This window comes from Nyctereutes procyonoides, unplaced genomic scaffold (genome assembly GCF_905146905.1).
Source record: "Nyctereutes procyonoides isolate TBG_1078 unplaced genomic scaffold, NYPRO_anot_genome, whole genome shotgun sequence".
Classification (NCBI taxonomy): Eukaryota; Metazoa; Chordata; class Mammalia; order Carnivora; family Canidae; genus Nyctereutes; species Nyctereutes procyonoides.
Genome location: NW_026575125.1, coordinates 90,339,593 through 90,356,984, shown reverse-complemented (window position 1 = coordinate 90,356,984; position 17,392 = coordinate 90,339,593). Strand labels below are relative to the sequence as shown.

General features: G+C 44.3%; 1 protein-coding gene across 1 annotated transcript in view; it reads left to right on the top strand.

The window, feature by feature from the left end:
• LOC129518050 (uncharacterized) overlaps positions 1-13,062 on the top strand; it is a 29,014-nt gene extending 15,952 nt beyond the window's left edge. Inside the window, exons 4-5 of the mRNA XM_055338100.1 lie at positions 202-335; positions 8,442-13,062. Coding sequence (XP_055194075.1) covers positions 202-335; positions 8,442-8,549 — 242 coding nt within the window. The 3' untranslated portion in view covers positions 8,550-13,062. The remainder of the gene's footprint in view (positions 1-201; positions 336-8,441) is intronic.
• Positions 13,063-17,392: the final 4,330 nt, after the last annotated feature.

Genomic DNA, 17,392 nt, shown 5'->3' with positions numbered 1-17,392 from the left:
CTGCACAGAAGGTATTTTTTAAAATACTACAGAGCTTCTTTATTGAGAAGTTGAAAAAAAATGTTTATACATAGTTGAACAATAGACTTTGCTTTTACTCAGGTTGCCTGTCACTTGTTCTTTTCCAGTATTTCAAATACAATAAAACTGATCGTTGTAATACTTGCTTAGAAGTTAATTTTATATTTGTACCTTGTGTAGAAGAAAAGAAGAAGAAGTCTGGTCATTCGAAAGAAAATTCCAAGAAAAGGAGAAAGAAAAAATCCTTTAGAAGAAAACACAAGAAGTATTCCAATGACAGCGACAGTGACTCTGACTTGACACAGACTCCAGGGGTAAGAAGGCCAGCATCACTTTGCAAGCCTGGCTTCCAAACTCGTTTTGCTTGGTAAAACTTATTTCAGAGGAAGGTTAAACACAAAAACAGTAGCCGAGAATTGTTGAGCACTCACTGACTTTATGCCTGGCACCCTGCTAAGTGCTTGGTGTCCATTAGTGCTGTTTATTCCACATAGTAACTGCAGAACACATCTCAGAGTTGGGGAAATGGGGCACAGCAGGTTGCAAGTAACCGCACTCAGGCTCTCACAGCTGAGATTCACCCCTGAGCAATGTGACTCCACATGGGTTGTGTCTGGCTGTGCAAGGCATGTGGCAGCGAACCAAGGCAGAGTTGGGCTGTGAGACTATGTGGCAGCAAAGCAAGCCATACAGGGCTCCATCAGCCCATGGAGCAGCTCTCTTGTGTCATTCTCACACTCATTGGGCACCTCTGGGCCATTTTCAAAAAGGCACACCATAAAGGACCCCCTCAGGCTGGCAGGTGATTTATGGAAGACACTCCCTGTGGGGTGGTGCCTCACAGAAAGTCACCTTTTTGTGCCTTCTGGCTGGTGATTGATAGAGGGTGCCGCCTCTGGGGACACATTACATAAAGGTGTCTTTTCCTCTGATGTCACCTGGGTTTCCTGGCTCCTGTTGCTCCTTTTCTCTCTCACTGTTGGAAGAATGAACTTTAAAAAAAAAAAAGATTTATTTATTTATTTATTTATTTATTTATTTATTTATTTATTTATTTATTTTAGAGAGAGAAAGTGCACACATAAAAAAAAGTGCACACGTGTGCAAATGGGGAGGGTGAGGCAGAGGGAGAGAATCTCAAGCAAACTCCTCACTGAGCATGGAGCCTACACACAGGGCTTGATCCCACAACCCATTAGATCATGACCTGAGCTGAAACAAAGTCAGATAGTTAACCAACTGAACTGTCCAGGTGCCCCTGAGTGAACTTTCTTAAAGCACAAATGTGAGTATGTCTGTCCCCTACTTAAAATCCTTCAGTACTCTGTAGCTTTCAGGGTAAAGTTCAGACCCCGATTGATCCTTCTCTAATCACACATGCCCTGTCACTCTTGCAGCATCCTCTGTAACCTGAGAACTACCTTCTGTCTCCTCAGTTTTTCATGTTCTTTCTCTTGCTTCTGGCACTGATACAGAGAGTCTACCTTAGTACAGTGCCAGTCTCTCCCTGCATATGGCTTGGCTTAACTCACTTCAACAATGGTCATGCAGTACTTTGTAATAAAACTGATTTTTTTAAAGATCCCATTTATTCATTCATGAGAGAGAGAGAGAGAGAGAGAGAGAGAGAAAGGCAGATACACAGGCAGAGGGAGAAGCAGGCTCCACGCAGGGAGCCCGACGTGGGACTCGATCCCAGGTCTCCAGGATCAGGCCCTGGGCCAAAGGCGGTGCTAAACCGCTGAGCCACCCTGGCTGCCCCATTAAAACTGATTTTAATTACGTCTGTCTCCTCCATTAGACTGAGCTCTTGGAAAGGATGCCCCCCACCCCAAAGACATAGGTTTTTTTCCCCTTTTCATCATGAAAATATTCAGGAAAGCAAAGGGAATAGTATAATTAATACCACTAGGATTTAGTATTTGTTAGCATTTTTTAAAAGATTTTATTTATTTATTCATGAGAGACAGAGAGAGAGAGAGGCAGAGACACAGGCAGAGGGAGAAGCAGGCTCCCTGCAGGGAGCCCGATGTGGGACTCAATCCCAGGACTGTGGGATCACACCCTAAGCTGAAGGCAGATGCTAAACTGCTGAGCCACCCAGGCATTCCGTTTGTTAGCATTTTGACATTGTTTTTTCAGATATGGGATTTTTTCTTCTTTTTCCTTTATCAAATATTTTATTTATTTATTTGAATGAGCAAGAGAGAGAGCACGCATACGAGCAGGGGCAGAAGGAGAGAGAGAAGCAGACTCCCCTTCTGAGCAGGGGGCCTGATGTAGGGCTTGATCCCGAATCCCGGGATCATGACCTGAGCTGAAGGCAGATGCTTTACCAACTGAGCCACCCAGGCACCACCAAATAAGGGATTTTTGCTGAGGTATCCAAGGTAGATTACAAATATCATACTTTGATGCTAAATATCTCTGTTTGCAGCTCTTTTATTAAAAAAAAGACATTTTCCTACTTAACCACAGTACCATTATCTCACCCAGTAGATTAGCCCTGGGTGTTCTGGGCCCCAGGGTCACCAGAATATCCATCTCCATTTGGGCTCCAGAACAAAAAATGGCATTATAGGGTCCATCTAAGATTATGATGGCAACATGACCCTTGGAAACGGGGGACATATTTTTGAGAATTAAAACTTTCTGATGGGGATGCCTGGGTGGCTCAGTGGTTGAGTGTCTGCCTTCAGCTCAGGGTATGATCAGGGTTCCCAGATCAAGTCCTGCATTGGGCTCCTCACAGGGAGCCTGCTTCTCCCTCTGCCTATGTTTCTGCCTCTCTCTCCGTGTCTCTCATGAATAAATAAATAAAATCTTTAAAACAAAACACTAAAAAAAAAACTTTCTGATGTCTCCAACACTTGGCCCTCCTAGTCTTCTTTTTGTTTTAGTTAAGAGTCTCTTATGGTTTGTCTCCCTTTCTGTTCGCATCTTATTTTATTTTTCCTGCCCTTCTATGTTCATCTGTTTTGTTTCTTAAATTCCACATATGGGTGAAATCATATAGTATTTGTCTTTCTTTGGTTGACTTATTTTGCTTAACATAATACCCTCTAGTTCCATCCTTGTCATTGCAAATGGCAAGGTATCATTCTTCTTCTTTTTTTTTTTTAAGATTTTGTTTGAGGGCAGGGGAGAGAAAGAGAACATGAGCAGGGTGTGGGGGTGGGCAGGGAGGCAGGAAAGGGGACAGAGGGAGAAGCAGACTCTGCTGAGCATGGAGCCCCATGCAGGGCTCAATCCCAGGACTCTAGGATCATGACCCAAGTGGAAGGCAGCTACTTAACTGACTGAGCCACCAAGGCACTTCAAGATTTCATTCTTCATGATGGCTGCATAATATTCCTCTGTGTGTGTGTGTGTGTGTGTGTGTGTGTATGTATGTGTGTGTATACATATATAATAGCCCAGATGTCCATTGACAGATGAATGGATATCTGGGCTATTGTGGCTATTGTGGACACTGCTGCTATAAACATTGGGATGTAGGTGCCTCTTCAAATCACTATATTTGTGTCCTTTGGATAAATACCTAGTAATATAATTGCTGGGTCATAGAGTAGTTCTGTTTTTAACTTTTTGAGGAACCTCCATACTGTTTTTCATAGTGGCTGCACCAGTTTGCATTCCCACCAACAGTATATGAGGGTTCCCCTTTCTCTGCATCCTAACCAACAACTGTTGTTTCCTGAGTTGTTAATTTTAGCCATTTTGACCAGTGTGAGATGTTATCTCATTGTGGTTTTGATTAGTATTTTCCTGATGCCCAGTGATGTTGAGCATTTTTTATATATCTGTTGGCCATTTGTATGTCTTTTGGAGAAATGTTCATGTCTTCTGCCCACTTCTTGACTGAATTTGTTGTTTTTTGGATGTTGAGTTTGATAATTTCTTTATAGAATATAAAGATTATAGTTCTTTATCTTTTTTTTAAAGATTATTTATTCATGAGACATACAGAGAGAGACGGGGGCAGAGACACAGGCAGAGGGAGAAGCAGGCTCCATGCAGGAAGCCTGATGTGGGACTTGATCCCGGGACCCCAGGATCAGGCCCTGGGCTGAAGGTGGCGCTAAACCGCTGAGCCACCGGGGCTGCCCTATAGTTCTTTATCTGATAAGACATTTGCAGATATCTTCTCCCATTCTGTAGGTTCCCTTTTAGTTTTGTTGACAGTTTCCTTTGCTGTGCAAAATCTTTTTATCTTCATGAAGTCCCAGTAGTTCACTTTTGCTTTTGTTTCCCTTGCCGCTGGAGATGTATCTAGCAAGAAGTTGCTGCAGCTGGGGTCACAGAGGTTGCTGCCTGTGTTCTTTTCTCGGATTTTGATGGATTCCTGTCTCACATTTAAGTCTTTCATCCATTTTGAGTTTATTTTTGTGTGTGGTATAAGAGAATGGTCCAGTTTCATTCTTTGCTCGTGACTGTCCAATTTTCCCAGCACCATTTGTTGAAGAGACTGTCCTTTTTCCAGTGGATAGTCTTTCCTGCTTTGTCGAAGACGAGTTGACCATCAAGTTGAGGGTCCATTTCTGGGATTGCTGTTCTGTTCCATTGATCTATGTGTCTGTTTTGTGCCAGTACCACACTGTCTTGATGATCACAGCTTCGTAGTACAGTTTGAAGTCTGGAATTCTGATGCTTCCAGCTTTGTTTTTCTTTTTCAACATTCCTTTGGTTTTTCAGGGTTCTTTTCTGGTCCATATGAATTTAAGGATTGTTTGTTCCAGCTCTGAAAAATGCTGATGGTATTTTGATAGGGATTGCATTGAATGTGTAGATTGTTTTGGGTAGCATTGATCCTTTGGCTCAGGATCAGGACCTGAGCCAAAGGCTGACACTCAACCACTGAGCCATCTGGGCACCCCAATAATTGTTTTTCCAATCCATAAGCATAGAATGTTTTTCTATATCTTTGTGTCTTTCTCAATTTCTTTCATAAGTGTTCTATAGTTTTCAGAGTACAGATCCTTTACTACTTTGGTTAGGTTTATTCCTAGGTATCTTATGGGTTTTGATGCAATTGTAAATGCAATCAATTCCTTGATTTCTCTTTGTGCTGATTCATTATTAGTGTATAGAAATGCAACAGATTTCTGTACATTGATTTTATATCCTGTGACTTTGCTGAATTCATGTATCAGTTCTAACAATTTTGGGGTGGAATCTTTTGGGTTTTTTTTAAGATTTTTATTTATTTATTTGATAGAGCATGCACAAGCAGGGGGAGCAACAGAGGGAGAGGGAGAAGCAGGCTCTCCACTAAGCAGGGAGCCCGATGTGGGGCTCTGTCCTGGGACCCTGGGATCATGACCTAAGTGGAAGGCAAACTCTTAACTGACTGAGCCACCCAGGCACCCTTCCTCTTTTGGGTTTTCTACATGACCCATCATGTCATCTGTGAAGAGTGAAAGTTTGACTTCTTTGCCAATTTAAATGCCTTTTATTTCTTTTTTTGGTCTGATGGCTGAGGCTAGGACTTCAGTACTATGTTGAACAGCAGTGATGAGAGTGGACATCCCTGCCATGTTCTGACCTTAGGGAAAAAGCTCTCAGTTTTCCTCCATTTAGGATGATATTCACTATGGGTTCTTCATATATGGCTTTTATGATATTGAGATATGCTCCCTCTATCCCTATACTGCAGAGAGTTTTTATTAGGAAAGGATGCTGTTGGGATACCTGGGTGGCTCAGTGGTTGAGCATCTGCCTTCAACTCAGGGCGTGATCCCAGGATCCGGGATCAAGTCCCACATCAGGCTCCTTGCAGGGATCATGCTTCTCCCTCTGCCTGTGTCTCTGCTTCTATCTCTCTCTGTCTCTCATGAATAAATAAATTAAAAAGAATCTTTTTTTAAAAAGGATGCTGTATTTTGTCAAATGCTTTTTCTGCTTCTATTGAGAGGATCATATGGTTCTTGTCCTTTCTTTAATTAACGTAGTGCATCATGTTGATTAATTTGTAGATGTTGAACCAGTCTTGTAGCCTAGGCATAAATCCCACTTGGTCATGGTGAATAATCCTTTTCATATACTGTTGGATCCTATTGGCTAGTAACTTGGTGAGAATTTTGGCATCCATGTTCATCAGGGATATTGGTCTATAATTCTTTTTAGTGGAGTCTTTGGTCTTGGGATCAAGGTAATGCTGGCCTTATAGAATGAGTTTGAAAGTTTTCCTTCCATTTCTGTTTTTTTAAATATTTTATTTATTCATGAGTGGCACAGAGAGAGACAGAGACAGACACACAGGCAGAGGGAGAAGCAGGCTTCCCACAGGGAGCCTGATGCAGGACTCGATCTCAGGACCCCAGGACCACGCCCTGAGCCAAAGGCAGATGCTCAACCACTGAACCACCCAGGCGTCCCCCATTTCTATTTTTTGAAACAGCTTCAGAAGAGTAGGTATTAATTCATCTTTAAATGTTTGGTAGAATTCCACTGGGAGTCCATCTGGCCCTGGACTATTGTTTGTTGGGAGATTTTTTTTCAAGATTTTATTTATTTATTTATTCATTCATTCATTCATTCATTCATTCATTCATTCATGAGAGATACAGAGAAAGAGGCAGAGACAGGCAGAGGGAGAAGCAGACTTCCTGTGGGGAGCCTGATGCAGGACTCGATCCCAGGACCCCGGGATCATGACCTGAGCCAAAGGCAGGTGCTCAACCACTGAGCCACCCAGGTGCCCCTGTTGGGATATTTTTGATTACTGATTCAATTTCTTTGTTGGTTATGGGTGTGTTCAGGTTTTCTATTTCTTCCTGTTTTAGTTTTGGTAGTGCATAAGTTTCTAGGAATGCATCCATTTCTTCCAGATTGCCTAGTTTGTTAGCATATAATTGCTCTTAATATTGCCCTATATTTGTATTTCTTAGGTGTTTGTTATTATCTCTCCTCTTCCATTCATGATTTTATTTATTTGGGTCCTTTCTCTTTTTGATTAGTCTGGCTAGGGGCTTATCGATCTTATTCTTTCAAAGAACCAGCTTTTAGTTTCATTGATCTGTTCTTTTTTGATTTGATTGATTGATTAGAGCAGATTGATTTCTGCTCTAATCTTTATTATTTCGCTTCTCCTCCTGGATTTAGGCCTCATTTGCTGTTCTTTCTCCAGCTCCTTTAGGTGTAAGATTAGTTTGTGTGTTTGAGACTTTCTTCTTTCTTGAGAAAGGCTTATATTGCTCTTAGGTCTGCCTTTGCTGTATCCCAAAGGTTCTGAACTGTCGTGTGTTTTTTTTTTTTTAAGATTTATTTATTTATTTATTTATTTATTTATTTATTTATTTATTCATTCATTCATTCATTCATGACAGAGAGAGACACACACACACACAGACACAGGCAGAGGGAGAAGCAGGCTCCAGGCAGAGAGCCTGATGTGGGACTCGATCCTGGGTCTCCAGGATCATGCCCTGGGCCGAAGGCGGCACTAAACTGCTGGTCCACCGGGGCTGCCCTGAACTGTCGTGTTTTTGTTTTCATTTGTTTCCATGTATTTTTTAAATTTTTCTTTAATTCCCTGGTTGACCCATTCATTCTTAAGTAGGATGCTCTTTAACCTGCATTTATTTATGTTCCTTCCAAATTTTCTCTTGTGATTGAGCTCAAGTTTTAAAGTATTATGGTCAGAAAATATGCATGGTATAATCTCAGTCTTTTTTGTGACCCAGTCTGATTTGTGACCCAGTATGTGATTTATTCTGGAGAATGATCCGTGTGCATTCTGTTGCTTTAGGATGAAATGCTCTGAAAAATCTGTGAAGGGGACGCCTGCATGGCTCAGCAGTTGAGTGTCTGCCTTTGGCTCGGAGCATGATCCCGGAGTGCCGGGATCAAGTTCCACGTCAGGCTTCCTGCATGGGGCCTGCTTCTCCCTCTGCCTATGTCTCTGCCTCTCTCTGTGTGTCTTTCATGAATGAATAAATAAAAAAATCTTTTAAAAAAATCCATGAAGGCCACCTGGTGCAGTGTGTCATTCATAGCCCTTGTTTCCTTGTTGATCTTCTGCTTAGATTATCCGTCCATTGCTGTGACTGGGGTGTCAAAATCCCCTACTATTATTGTATTATTATCAATGTTCCTTTAATTTTGTTGTTAATTGGTTTATATATTTGGCTGCTCCTAAATCAGGGGCATAAATATTTACAATTGTTAAATCTTCTTGTTCAATACTCTTTTATTATGATATAGTGTCCCTTTTTATCTCTTATTCCAGTCTTTGGTTTAAAATCTAGTTTGTCTGATAATAAGGATGGCTATTCCAGCTTTCTTTTGATGTCCTTTAGCATGATTAATGGTTCTCCACCTCCTCACTTTCAATCTGGAGGTATCTTTACATCTAAAATGAGTCTTTTGTAGACTGCATATTGTGATGAATCTTGGTTTTTAAAAATATTTATTTGCAGAGAGAGAGAGCACAAGCAGGGGGAACAACAGAGGAAAAAGGAGAAGCAGACTCACTGTTGAGCATGGAGCCCTATGTGGGGCTTGATCCCAGGACCCAGAGATCCTGACTTGAGCCAAAGGCAGCTGCTTAACCGACTGAGCAACTCAGGTACCCCTAGGTTTTGTTTTTTTAAATCTAATCTGAGGGATCCCTGGGTGGCGCGGCGGTTTAGTGCCTGCCTTTGGCCCAGGGCGTGATCCTGGAGACCTGGGATCGAATCCCACGTCGGGCTCCCGGTGCATGGAGCCTGCTTCTCCCTCTGCCTGTGTCTCTGCCTCTCTCTCTCTCTGTGTGACTATCATAAATAAATAAAAATTAAAAAAAAAACAAATCTAATCTGATACCCTATGTCTCTTGATTAGAGCATTAGCCCATTTACATTCAGAGTAATTGTTGAAAGATATGAATTTAGTGCCATTGTCTTACCTGTAAAGTCACTGTTTCTGTAAATTGTTCCTTCTATTCTTAATGAGAGCCTTGCTGGATAAAGAATTCTTGGCTGCATATTTTTCCCATTTAGCACACTGAATATATCATGCCAGTTCTTTCTGGCTTGCCAGGTCTCTGTGGACAGGTCTGCTGCCAGTCTAATGTTTGTATCCTTGTACGTTAAGGACCTCTTGTCCTGAGCTGCATTCAGGATTTTCTCTTTTATCTCTGAAATTTGCAAGCTTCACTAATAAATGTTGTGGTGTTGACCTATTTTTATTGATTTTTGAGAGGGGTTTCTCTGTGCCTCCTGGACTTGAATGCCTATTTCCTTCTTCAGATTAGGGAAGTTCTCAGCTATAATTTGTTCAAATAAACCTTCTGGCCCTCCCTTCCTTTTCTGGGACCCCTATTATCCAGATACTATTTTGCTTTATGATATTACTGATTTCTCAAAGTCTCCCTTGTGATTTAGTAGTTGTTTTTCTCTCTTTTGCTCAGCTACACTTTCTTTTCTTTTCTTTTCTTTTCTTTTCTTTTCTTTTCTTTTCTTTTCTTTTCTTTAGATTTTTACTTATCTGATAGAGCACAAGCGGAGGGAGCAGCAGGGAGAGGAAGAAGCTGAGTCCTCACTGAGCAGGGAGCCGGATGCGGGGCTAGATCCCAAGTGCCCAGGATTATGACCTGAGCCAAAGGCAGTTGGCCAACTGACTGAGCCATCCAGGTGCCCCTCAGCTATTTTCCATCATTTTGTCTTCTACATCATAGACTCTCTCTCCTGCCTCCTTTATCCTTACTGTTAGAGCTTCCCTTTTAGACTGCATCTCTATAATACCATTTTTAATTTTGGCCTGATTAGATCTTAGTTCTTTTATTTCTACCATAACGGATTCTCTAGTGTCTTTCATGCTGTTTTCAAGCCCAGCTAGTATCTTTATAATTGTTTTGAATTCTAGTTCTGACTTCTTACTTATATCCATATTGATTAAATCCCTGGCAGTGAGTATATCCTTCCATTCTTTCTTTTGGGGTGAGTTTCTCTGCCTTGTCCTTATGTCCAGAAAAGAATAGAAGAAAGAAAAGACAAAAATAACACCACTACCACCTGAAAAAGAAACAAACCAGAAGAAAACACAATACAAAATAAGAAAAATCAAACAAGAAGTAAAACAGGACAAAACAATGAACTAGATCCCAAAATAGGAAAGAAAGAAAAACTTATATATGTTCAAAAATAAAACAAAATATAATGAAAGGGAACCAAATATATATACATATACATGTGTGTATATATATACATATATATGAACGCTTTTATATAAAAATTAAAAATAATTTAACAATTGAAAACGTAAGGGGCACATGGGTGGCTCAGGGGTTGAGCGTCTGCCTTGGGCTCAGGTCGTGATCCCGGGATCCGGGATTGAGTCCCACATCGGGCTCCCTGCAGGGAGTCTGCTTCTCCCTCTGCCTGTGTCTCTGCCTCTCTCTCTGTCTTTCAGGAATAAATAAATAAAATCATTAAAAATTTTTTTTGAAAAAATAATAGCTAAAAAGGAAAAAAAAAAAAACAAAACTGAAAGACTAAAGGATAATAAAAGACCATGAATGCTGTATACTGTTTTCCCTGATCGCTGAAGTTCTACAGTCCTGTATGATCAGTAACCTTGGTATTAGTCAGAAGCTCCTGCTGGTGTCTGGGGGTGGGGTTTGTTGCACTGATTCTCAGTTGTCCTTCCCTGGGCGGAACTGCACCTTCCTTACCAGGGGGCCCAGCTCAGTGTAAGCGGCTCCAGATTGCACTATGTGGTGCTGTTTTGCTCTTTGCTGGCTTTCAGCACTGATGTGGGGGATGAATATGGCAGGGCCCCCATCTCTAGCCCCCGAGCTGAAAGTTCGCACCCCCCACTCTTCAGTGAGCCCTCACGGAAAAGCAGTCACTCTTGTCTCCCTGGTTTCTGCCCACACTCTGTGTTCACCCAGCCTGTGTCGAGCATTTTTATCTTAGGCATGTGACCCAGTGTCGAGTCTCCAAACTTCACAGACTCCTATGGCACAGACCCACACCATTCCTCTCAGGGGAGGGCAGGGGTCTCTGGGCGCTTCTGCCTTTTGCCCGGCTCCTTCCCAGGAGAGTAGTCCTGCAAGTGGGCAGCAGTTCTCTGTTTATGGCAACAGGAAGCAAAGTCGTCGCCTAGGCCCGCTCTTTGCAGCCAGCTTCCCCACTCTGATGCCTGGGAACCCTGCTGCACTCAGACACCACGGTTCTTGTGGCCCTGGGGATCCTGAGACCACACTGTCCCACCTGGGATTCCGCCCCCACTTCACCACCTGAACACTTTTAGGCCAGGGACGTCCCCCACCAGAGCAGACTTCTAAACATTCTGATTTTGTGCTCGGCTACTTCTAATACTTTGTAGTAGCCTTCTTAAGTAGGCTCCTTCCCCTCCACCTAGCCTCCAGTATATCACTATATCACCTCAGATTCACATTTTGGCACCTCATACCTTCTAGAAAGTAGTCACTTTTCTAATTTTAGAATTGCAGCATTTCTTATCTCAGATCTCTGATCGATTTTGCAGGTATTCAGGTGATTTGATAACCATATAGCTGAATTCCAGGGACCAGACACACTTAGGGTCCCCTATTCCTCTGTAGTCTTAACTCACCCCTGTTGTGCCCAAGATTGTGAATCCGAGAAACCACCAAGAAGCCGACACTGATGCAAGTACAGGAGGGTTTATTTACAAGCTCGAGCTTGGGTCCAAGTATACTTCACACAGCAGAGCAGGGGCTTGGACCCCGAAGTGGGTTACAGCTGGGTTTTTTATGGGCTGGTCTAGGGGATTTTCAGAAGAGGTGGAGGAATTTTTTTTCTTTCCAATATGGGGAAAGGGTCGGGGAGTTTCTTAAGATCTGATATGGGATTTCCTGCCGAGGACATTCTGCAGTTTTTCCTCTAAAGTTCAGCTCTTATTCCCAGGGGCCCAAGATGGCTGTACTTGTGCTAATGCTAAACTTGAGGTGGCCTCAAGTTTCTTAAGATCTGATATGGGATTTCCTGCCGAGGACATTCTGCAGTTTTTCCTGTAAAGTTCAGCTCTTATTCCCAGGGGCCCAAGATGGCTGTACTTGTGCTAATGCTAAACTTGAGGTGGCCTTAATTTTTCTCAGCCTCCACAACCCCCAACAGTAACCCCTATCTCTGGTTTTGTATGCCTCAGCATTTCTCCCCATCTCGGATTTCTGTGAGCCTAGTCATGCAGCTCCTACCCGTGTCTCCCTTCCTAGCCCCGCATGTCTTGGATGGACCTCCAGGGCATGGTGCTAAATTAAGTCAGTCAAAGACAAATATGGTATGATCTTACATGTGGAATCTATTTTTTTTAGGGATTTTATTTATTCATCTGAGAGAATGCACACAAGTCAGGGAGAGAGGGAGAGGGAGAAGCAGGCTCCCTGCTGAGCCAGAAGCCCAATGTGGGGCTCGAACCCAGGATCTGGAGACCATGACCTGAGCAGAATACAGATGCTCAACCATCTCAGCCACCCACGTGCCCCTTACGTGTGGAATCTAAAAAAATCCAAGGGGAGCCTGGGTGGCTCAGTTAAGCAGCCAACTCTTGATTTTGGCTCAGGCTCCTGGGATCGAGCTCTGCACTCAGTGGGGAGACTACTTGAGGATTCTCTCTCCCTCTCCCTCTGCCCGTCCCTTCATTCATGTTTGCACATGCTCTTGCTCACTCTCTCTCTCAAATAAATAAATATTTTTTAAAAAAACCCATGAAACAAGAAACCAAGCTTATAGAGAACAGATTGGCAGAGGTGGGAGATATAGATGAAGAGGGTCAAAAGGTACAAACTTTTAGTTATAGGTCATGAGATATAACGTACAGCATGATGACTAGTTAATAATAATGTACAGCATATTTTTAAAGTTGCTAAGAGGGTAGATCTTGGAAGTTCTCAGCACAAGAAAACAATTGTAACTGATGACATGTTAACTAGACTTAAATGATCATTTTTGCATTGTATACAGACCATTATAACATTTCATTATGTTGTACACCTGAATCTAATGTATGTTGGTTATGCCTCAATAAAATTATTTTTTAAAAAAGACATTTCATCCTAAAAAATAATAATAATAATAATAAAAAGACATTTCAGTTGACCTCACTGTCCACTCGTTATCCATTATCCTAATTAACGGAATTTACATTGTATTTAATCCGTCTGGAAGTTTTCAAATTCTAAATTGTGACACTGTGGGCCTCCTCTCCCTGCCAGACTCTTTGCTTTTTCTCTCAGATTCAGGATCTAAGGCCCTTCCCCTGCATGAGTATGTAATTGCAAAGAAGGATTCACATGTAAAGAAGGATCCACATGCACCAGTAGTTAAACCTCCACAAACAGTCAGAGGCCACAGTGGGCTGTCATCCTGGCCAATATTAGGTCCCTGTTCCCAATACTTCATAAAACAGGTCTATTATATTTGCAAGAGATAAAGAAAAGCATATATTAAGAGTTTCTTGGAATTCAGGCTGTAGAGTTTGAAAGTAGATGAGAACATTTTCTTTCTTTTCAGAACTCCATCAAGGGACCACTACATAAACCCAGCGAAAGCAAGTCACCAAACTTTTTCTTTTCCTCTGAGTTTGCTTTGCCTGTTTGAGAAAGAAGAGGCCTGAGCCTCCCAAGTCCTGGCCACACCTGCCTGGTGAGCCCAGCTGTGGCCTTAGGTTGCAGCACTCAGGGGGCTGCTTTGTTGAGCTGCTTTTCAGACACCCACCGCTAGAGCCACATCCTGTTTCCAACAATGCATTCACACACGCTCTGCAGCAAAGCTAATAATGAGCTCATCCTAATTTTACACCTGCAATACTTTGATAAAATTTCCCTGTCATCTCAAGTTATCACCTTTTGATCCCATGACGCACAAATAAATCATCACTGCTTGAGAAAATGGAAAAGTACTTCAGATTAACATAGGTACAAATCTACCTAGAATTGACAGCCTTCCCTTACCCATCAAACAAATTCCAGAAAACCCACCTGTTTGTAATTGTACTGCCAAAAGCGGGGGGGGGGGGGAATGTCCCTTAGACATTAGAAAATCCTCAAGAGAATACTTACTTATACCTTTGGTTTTTTTTTAAAAGATTTTATTTATTTATTCATGAGAGACACAGAGAGAAGCAGAGACACAGGCAGAGGGAGAAGCAGGCTCCATGCAGGGAGCCCGATGTGGGACTCGATCCTGGGACTCCTGGATCACGCCCTGGACTCCTGGATCACGCCCTGGGCCGAAGGCAGGTGCTAAACCGCTGAGCCACTCAGGGATCCCTGCTTATACCTTTGGTAAGATCTTCATAACATTGAACTTGTGTGGCATCTGCAATCCCTGTGTCAGAACTCCCATTTTCACCCTTTTTTAGCAGTGGAAGTTTATCCATTGTTGTGGTTTTTTGCTTTGGTTTTTAGACAAATTTAGGGATGCCACTCCCTACATTGCTTTACCAAATGCTTAAAAACAACAGGAGGACTTGGACTGGAAACTCTCTTCCTCCATCAGCCTCAACATGACTAAGCAGACATTAGGCACTCCTATTCTGTGTTTTGTGGACAAATGGCTCCCTTGTACTAGTGCCAACATACTTAGAAAATCACTCATTTTAGCTCAGAGCTTCTGCTTGCTTTTTAATATTTTAAATAATTGAGTAGTTGAACTCTCTTATATGCAGCCGCTTCTCGGTGCATTAATGTTCCAGCATGACTACACAAGAAACAGATACTAGTTTACGGAGGGCTACCATATCCACCCTAAAGGATTTCTGTTATGAGTTGAGCTTTATTGCAAAAAAAAAAAAAAAAAAAGTTGCTGGCAGCCCGGGTGGTTCAGCAGTTTAGCACTGGCTTCAGCCCAGGGCGTGATCCTGGAGACCGGGGATCGAGTCCCACGTTGGGTTCCCTGCATGGAGCCTGCTTCTCCCTCTACTTGTGACTCTGCCTCTCTCTCTCCCCCTGTGCCTCTCATGAATAAATAAAATCCTTCTTTAAAAAATTGCATATGTATAGCACAGGTGTAGGAAAAATGGTTCTACTTTCTTTTCCTTTAGGAATTAACATTTCCATTGGTAATGGGCAATTTCCATAATCTGGAATTTATCCGATTTTTCTATCCCTTAAAGCCCCAAAATTCAAAACTTGTTTTCTGATCATGGAAAACAATAAAAATCAACATGAAAATGTCCAGGACAAAAGTCCTGAAGCATGTTTTAGAATGGCTGCCTGGCCCAATTGCTTTTCACACGTTGACTCAGCTGCACTGTGGTTTCATTTACACCGATGCTTACTGCAAGCTCCTTTCTGAGAGGAGAAAATCACCAATGCCCGGTATTTGGAGATGTGGATGACATTAAATATACGGAGATTATCTCAGGCTTGTTTTAAAATTTCTATCCCCTTCATGCCCCTCCTCTCAGGACGCTTCTGTAATACTCAGTTTGAGGTTTGCTTTAGGGGATGGTTTTGCCTCCCATGCAAAATATAATGTAGGGCTAAAGAAATCAGTAATCAAGGTACACTTTTTTTTAAAAAAAATGATTTTATTTATTCATGAGAGACACAGGCAGAGACACAGGCAGACGGAGAAGCAGACTGCCTGCAGGGAGCCCAATCGGGACTCAACCCAGGACCGTGGGATCATGACCTGAGCAGAAGGCAGATGCTTAACCACTGAGCCACCCAGGTGTCCCCAAGGTACGCCGTTTAGTGCGGTACTTAACGTGAACATTAAAGTCATTGCAAAAATAACATGATATAAAAATTATCAAAATTTAAATATAGGTAGGACCTGATCCTGTACTTGCTCCACCGTGTGTCATGCACAGCCCCAATAAAACGTTATTTACAAAACAGGCTTCTGGCCGATATTTCCCTACTTGCATTTTTTAAAAATTAATTAATTAACATTAATTATTTTAGAAAGAGAGAGGCAGAGACACAGGAGAGAGAAGCAGGCTCCGTGCCGGGAGCCCGACGTAGGACTCGATTCCAGGACTCCAGTATTGCGCCCCGGGCCAAAGGCAGGCGCCAAACCGCTGTGCCACCCAGGGATCCCCCCTACTTGCATTTAAACCCTGCATGATGGGCAGCCTCGGTGGCTCAGCGGCTTAGCGCCGCCTTCAGCCCAGGGCCTGATCTTCGAGTCCCACGTGGGGCTCCCTGCGTGGAGCCTGCTTCTCCCTCTGCCTGTGTCTCTGCCTCTTTGTCTCTCATGAATAAATAAATAAAATCTTAAAAAAAAACACTGCATGAAAATATTTGCCTTGATGGCCAGTGGGTTTGCCCCCACCCCGGAGTCTTGGGTGGGGTCCCTGGTGGCCTTCGGCCCGCTAGGTGGCTTTTGGCTCTGAAGACGCGGCGGGGGGGGGGGGGAGCCCCGGAAGAAATCCAGAGAGAGCCAAGGCCTGGAGAACTAGCAGCTCCAGAAGCAGTCGCATAGGACGAGGACACGTGGTGTAAAGTGCTGCCGTCGCAGCTGCCAGGGGGGAGCGGGGTGAGGCAGGGACGCTGCTGCCTGTCCCCGGGCCGCCGCCCCTCCTCGTCCTCCCCACGCGCGTCCGCCCCGGCCCCACTTCGGCCGGATTTCGTCCTCGTCTCCTGCTACCGGGGCGGGGGGGGCGGGAGGCAGAGAGGGGAGAGCGCGAGGAAGGGCGAGAGCTGAGAGCAGGTTCCCAGGGGAACGCAGCCCCCCGAAGTCAGCCGAGGCTCTGGTCTCACTCCGGGCTCCGACCCCCGGGTGTGGCCCGAGTTACAGCCGCGGTGGGCGGGGCTTGGCGGGCGGGCACGCGGCCGGGGCGTGGCCACGGTGTGGGCGGGGCGTCGGCCGGCAGGGCGCTGCCGGCAGGGGGCGCGCGCGGGTCGGGTGTCCTAACTCGCCGCTCAGCGGGCGGCTCCAGATTCCCGCGGGGCCCCGCCCGCGGAAGGGGCTTCGGAGGGTGGTGCGAGCCCGCCGCGGGCGGGGAAGCGGGAGAACGGCACTTCCCACCACGCCCCCGGGCCCTGGGAGACGCTTCGGAAAATGGCTCAGCGCTGGGCCTCGCGGGACGCAGGTCGGTGCAGGGCTGTCGCCCCGAGCTCCTCCAGGGCGAGGGACTCAGAGGTAGGGCTGGACAAGGCGCGGGGCCCCCGGCAGCCAAGCGACGGTGGTCCCCCCGCTCGCCGTGTGGGCTCCGAGCACGACTCTTCCGTTCCGGCCGGTGGACAACTAATGGGTGGGACTCCGGGTGGGGGTCCGTTCGCACCCAGAGTCCGCGAACCCCGCTAGTGATTCGGACGAAGCGATTAACGTGGGGGCTGCTTGCTTCCGGTCTTTGCAATAACGAGCTGAAAGAGGAGCCCTCTGGGTGCTCAGATGCACCCTACAAGAAACCCCACACTCCCCTTGAGAAAGTCCCAAGTACTCCACGTTTTTTA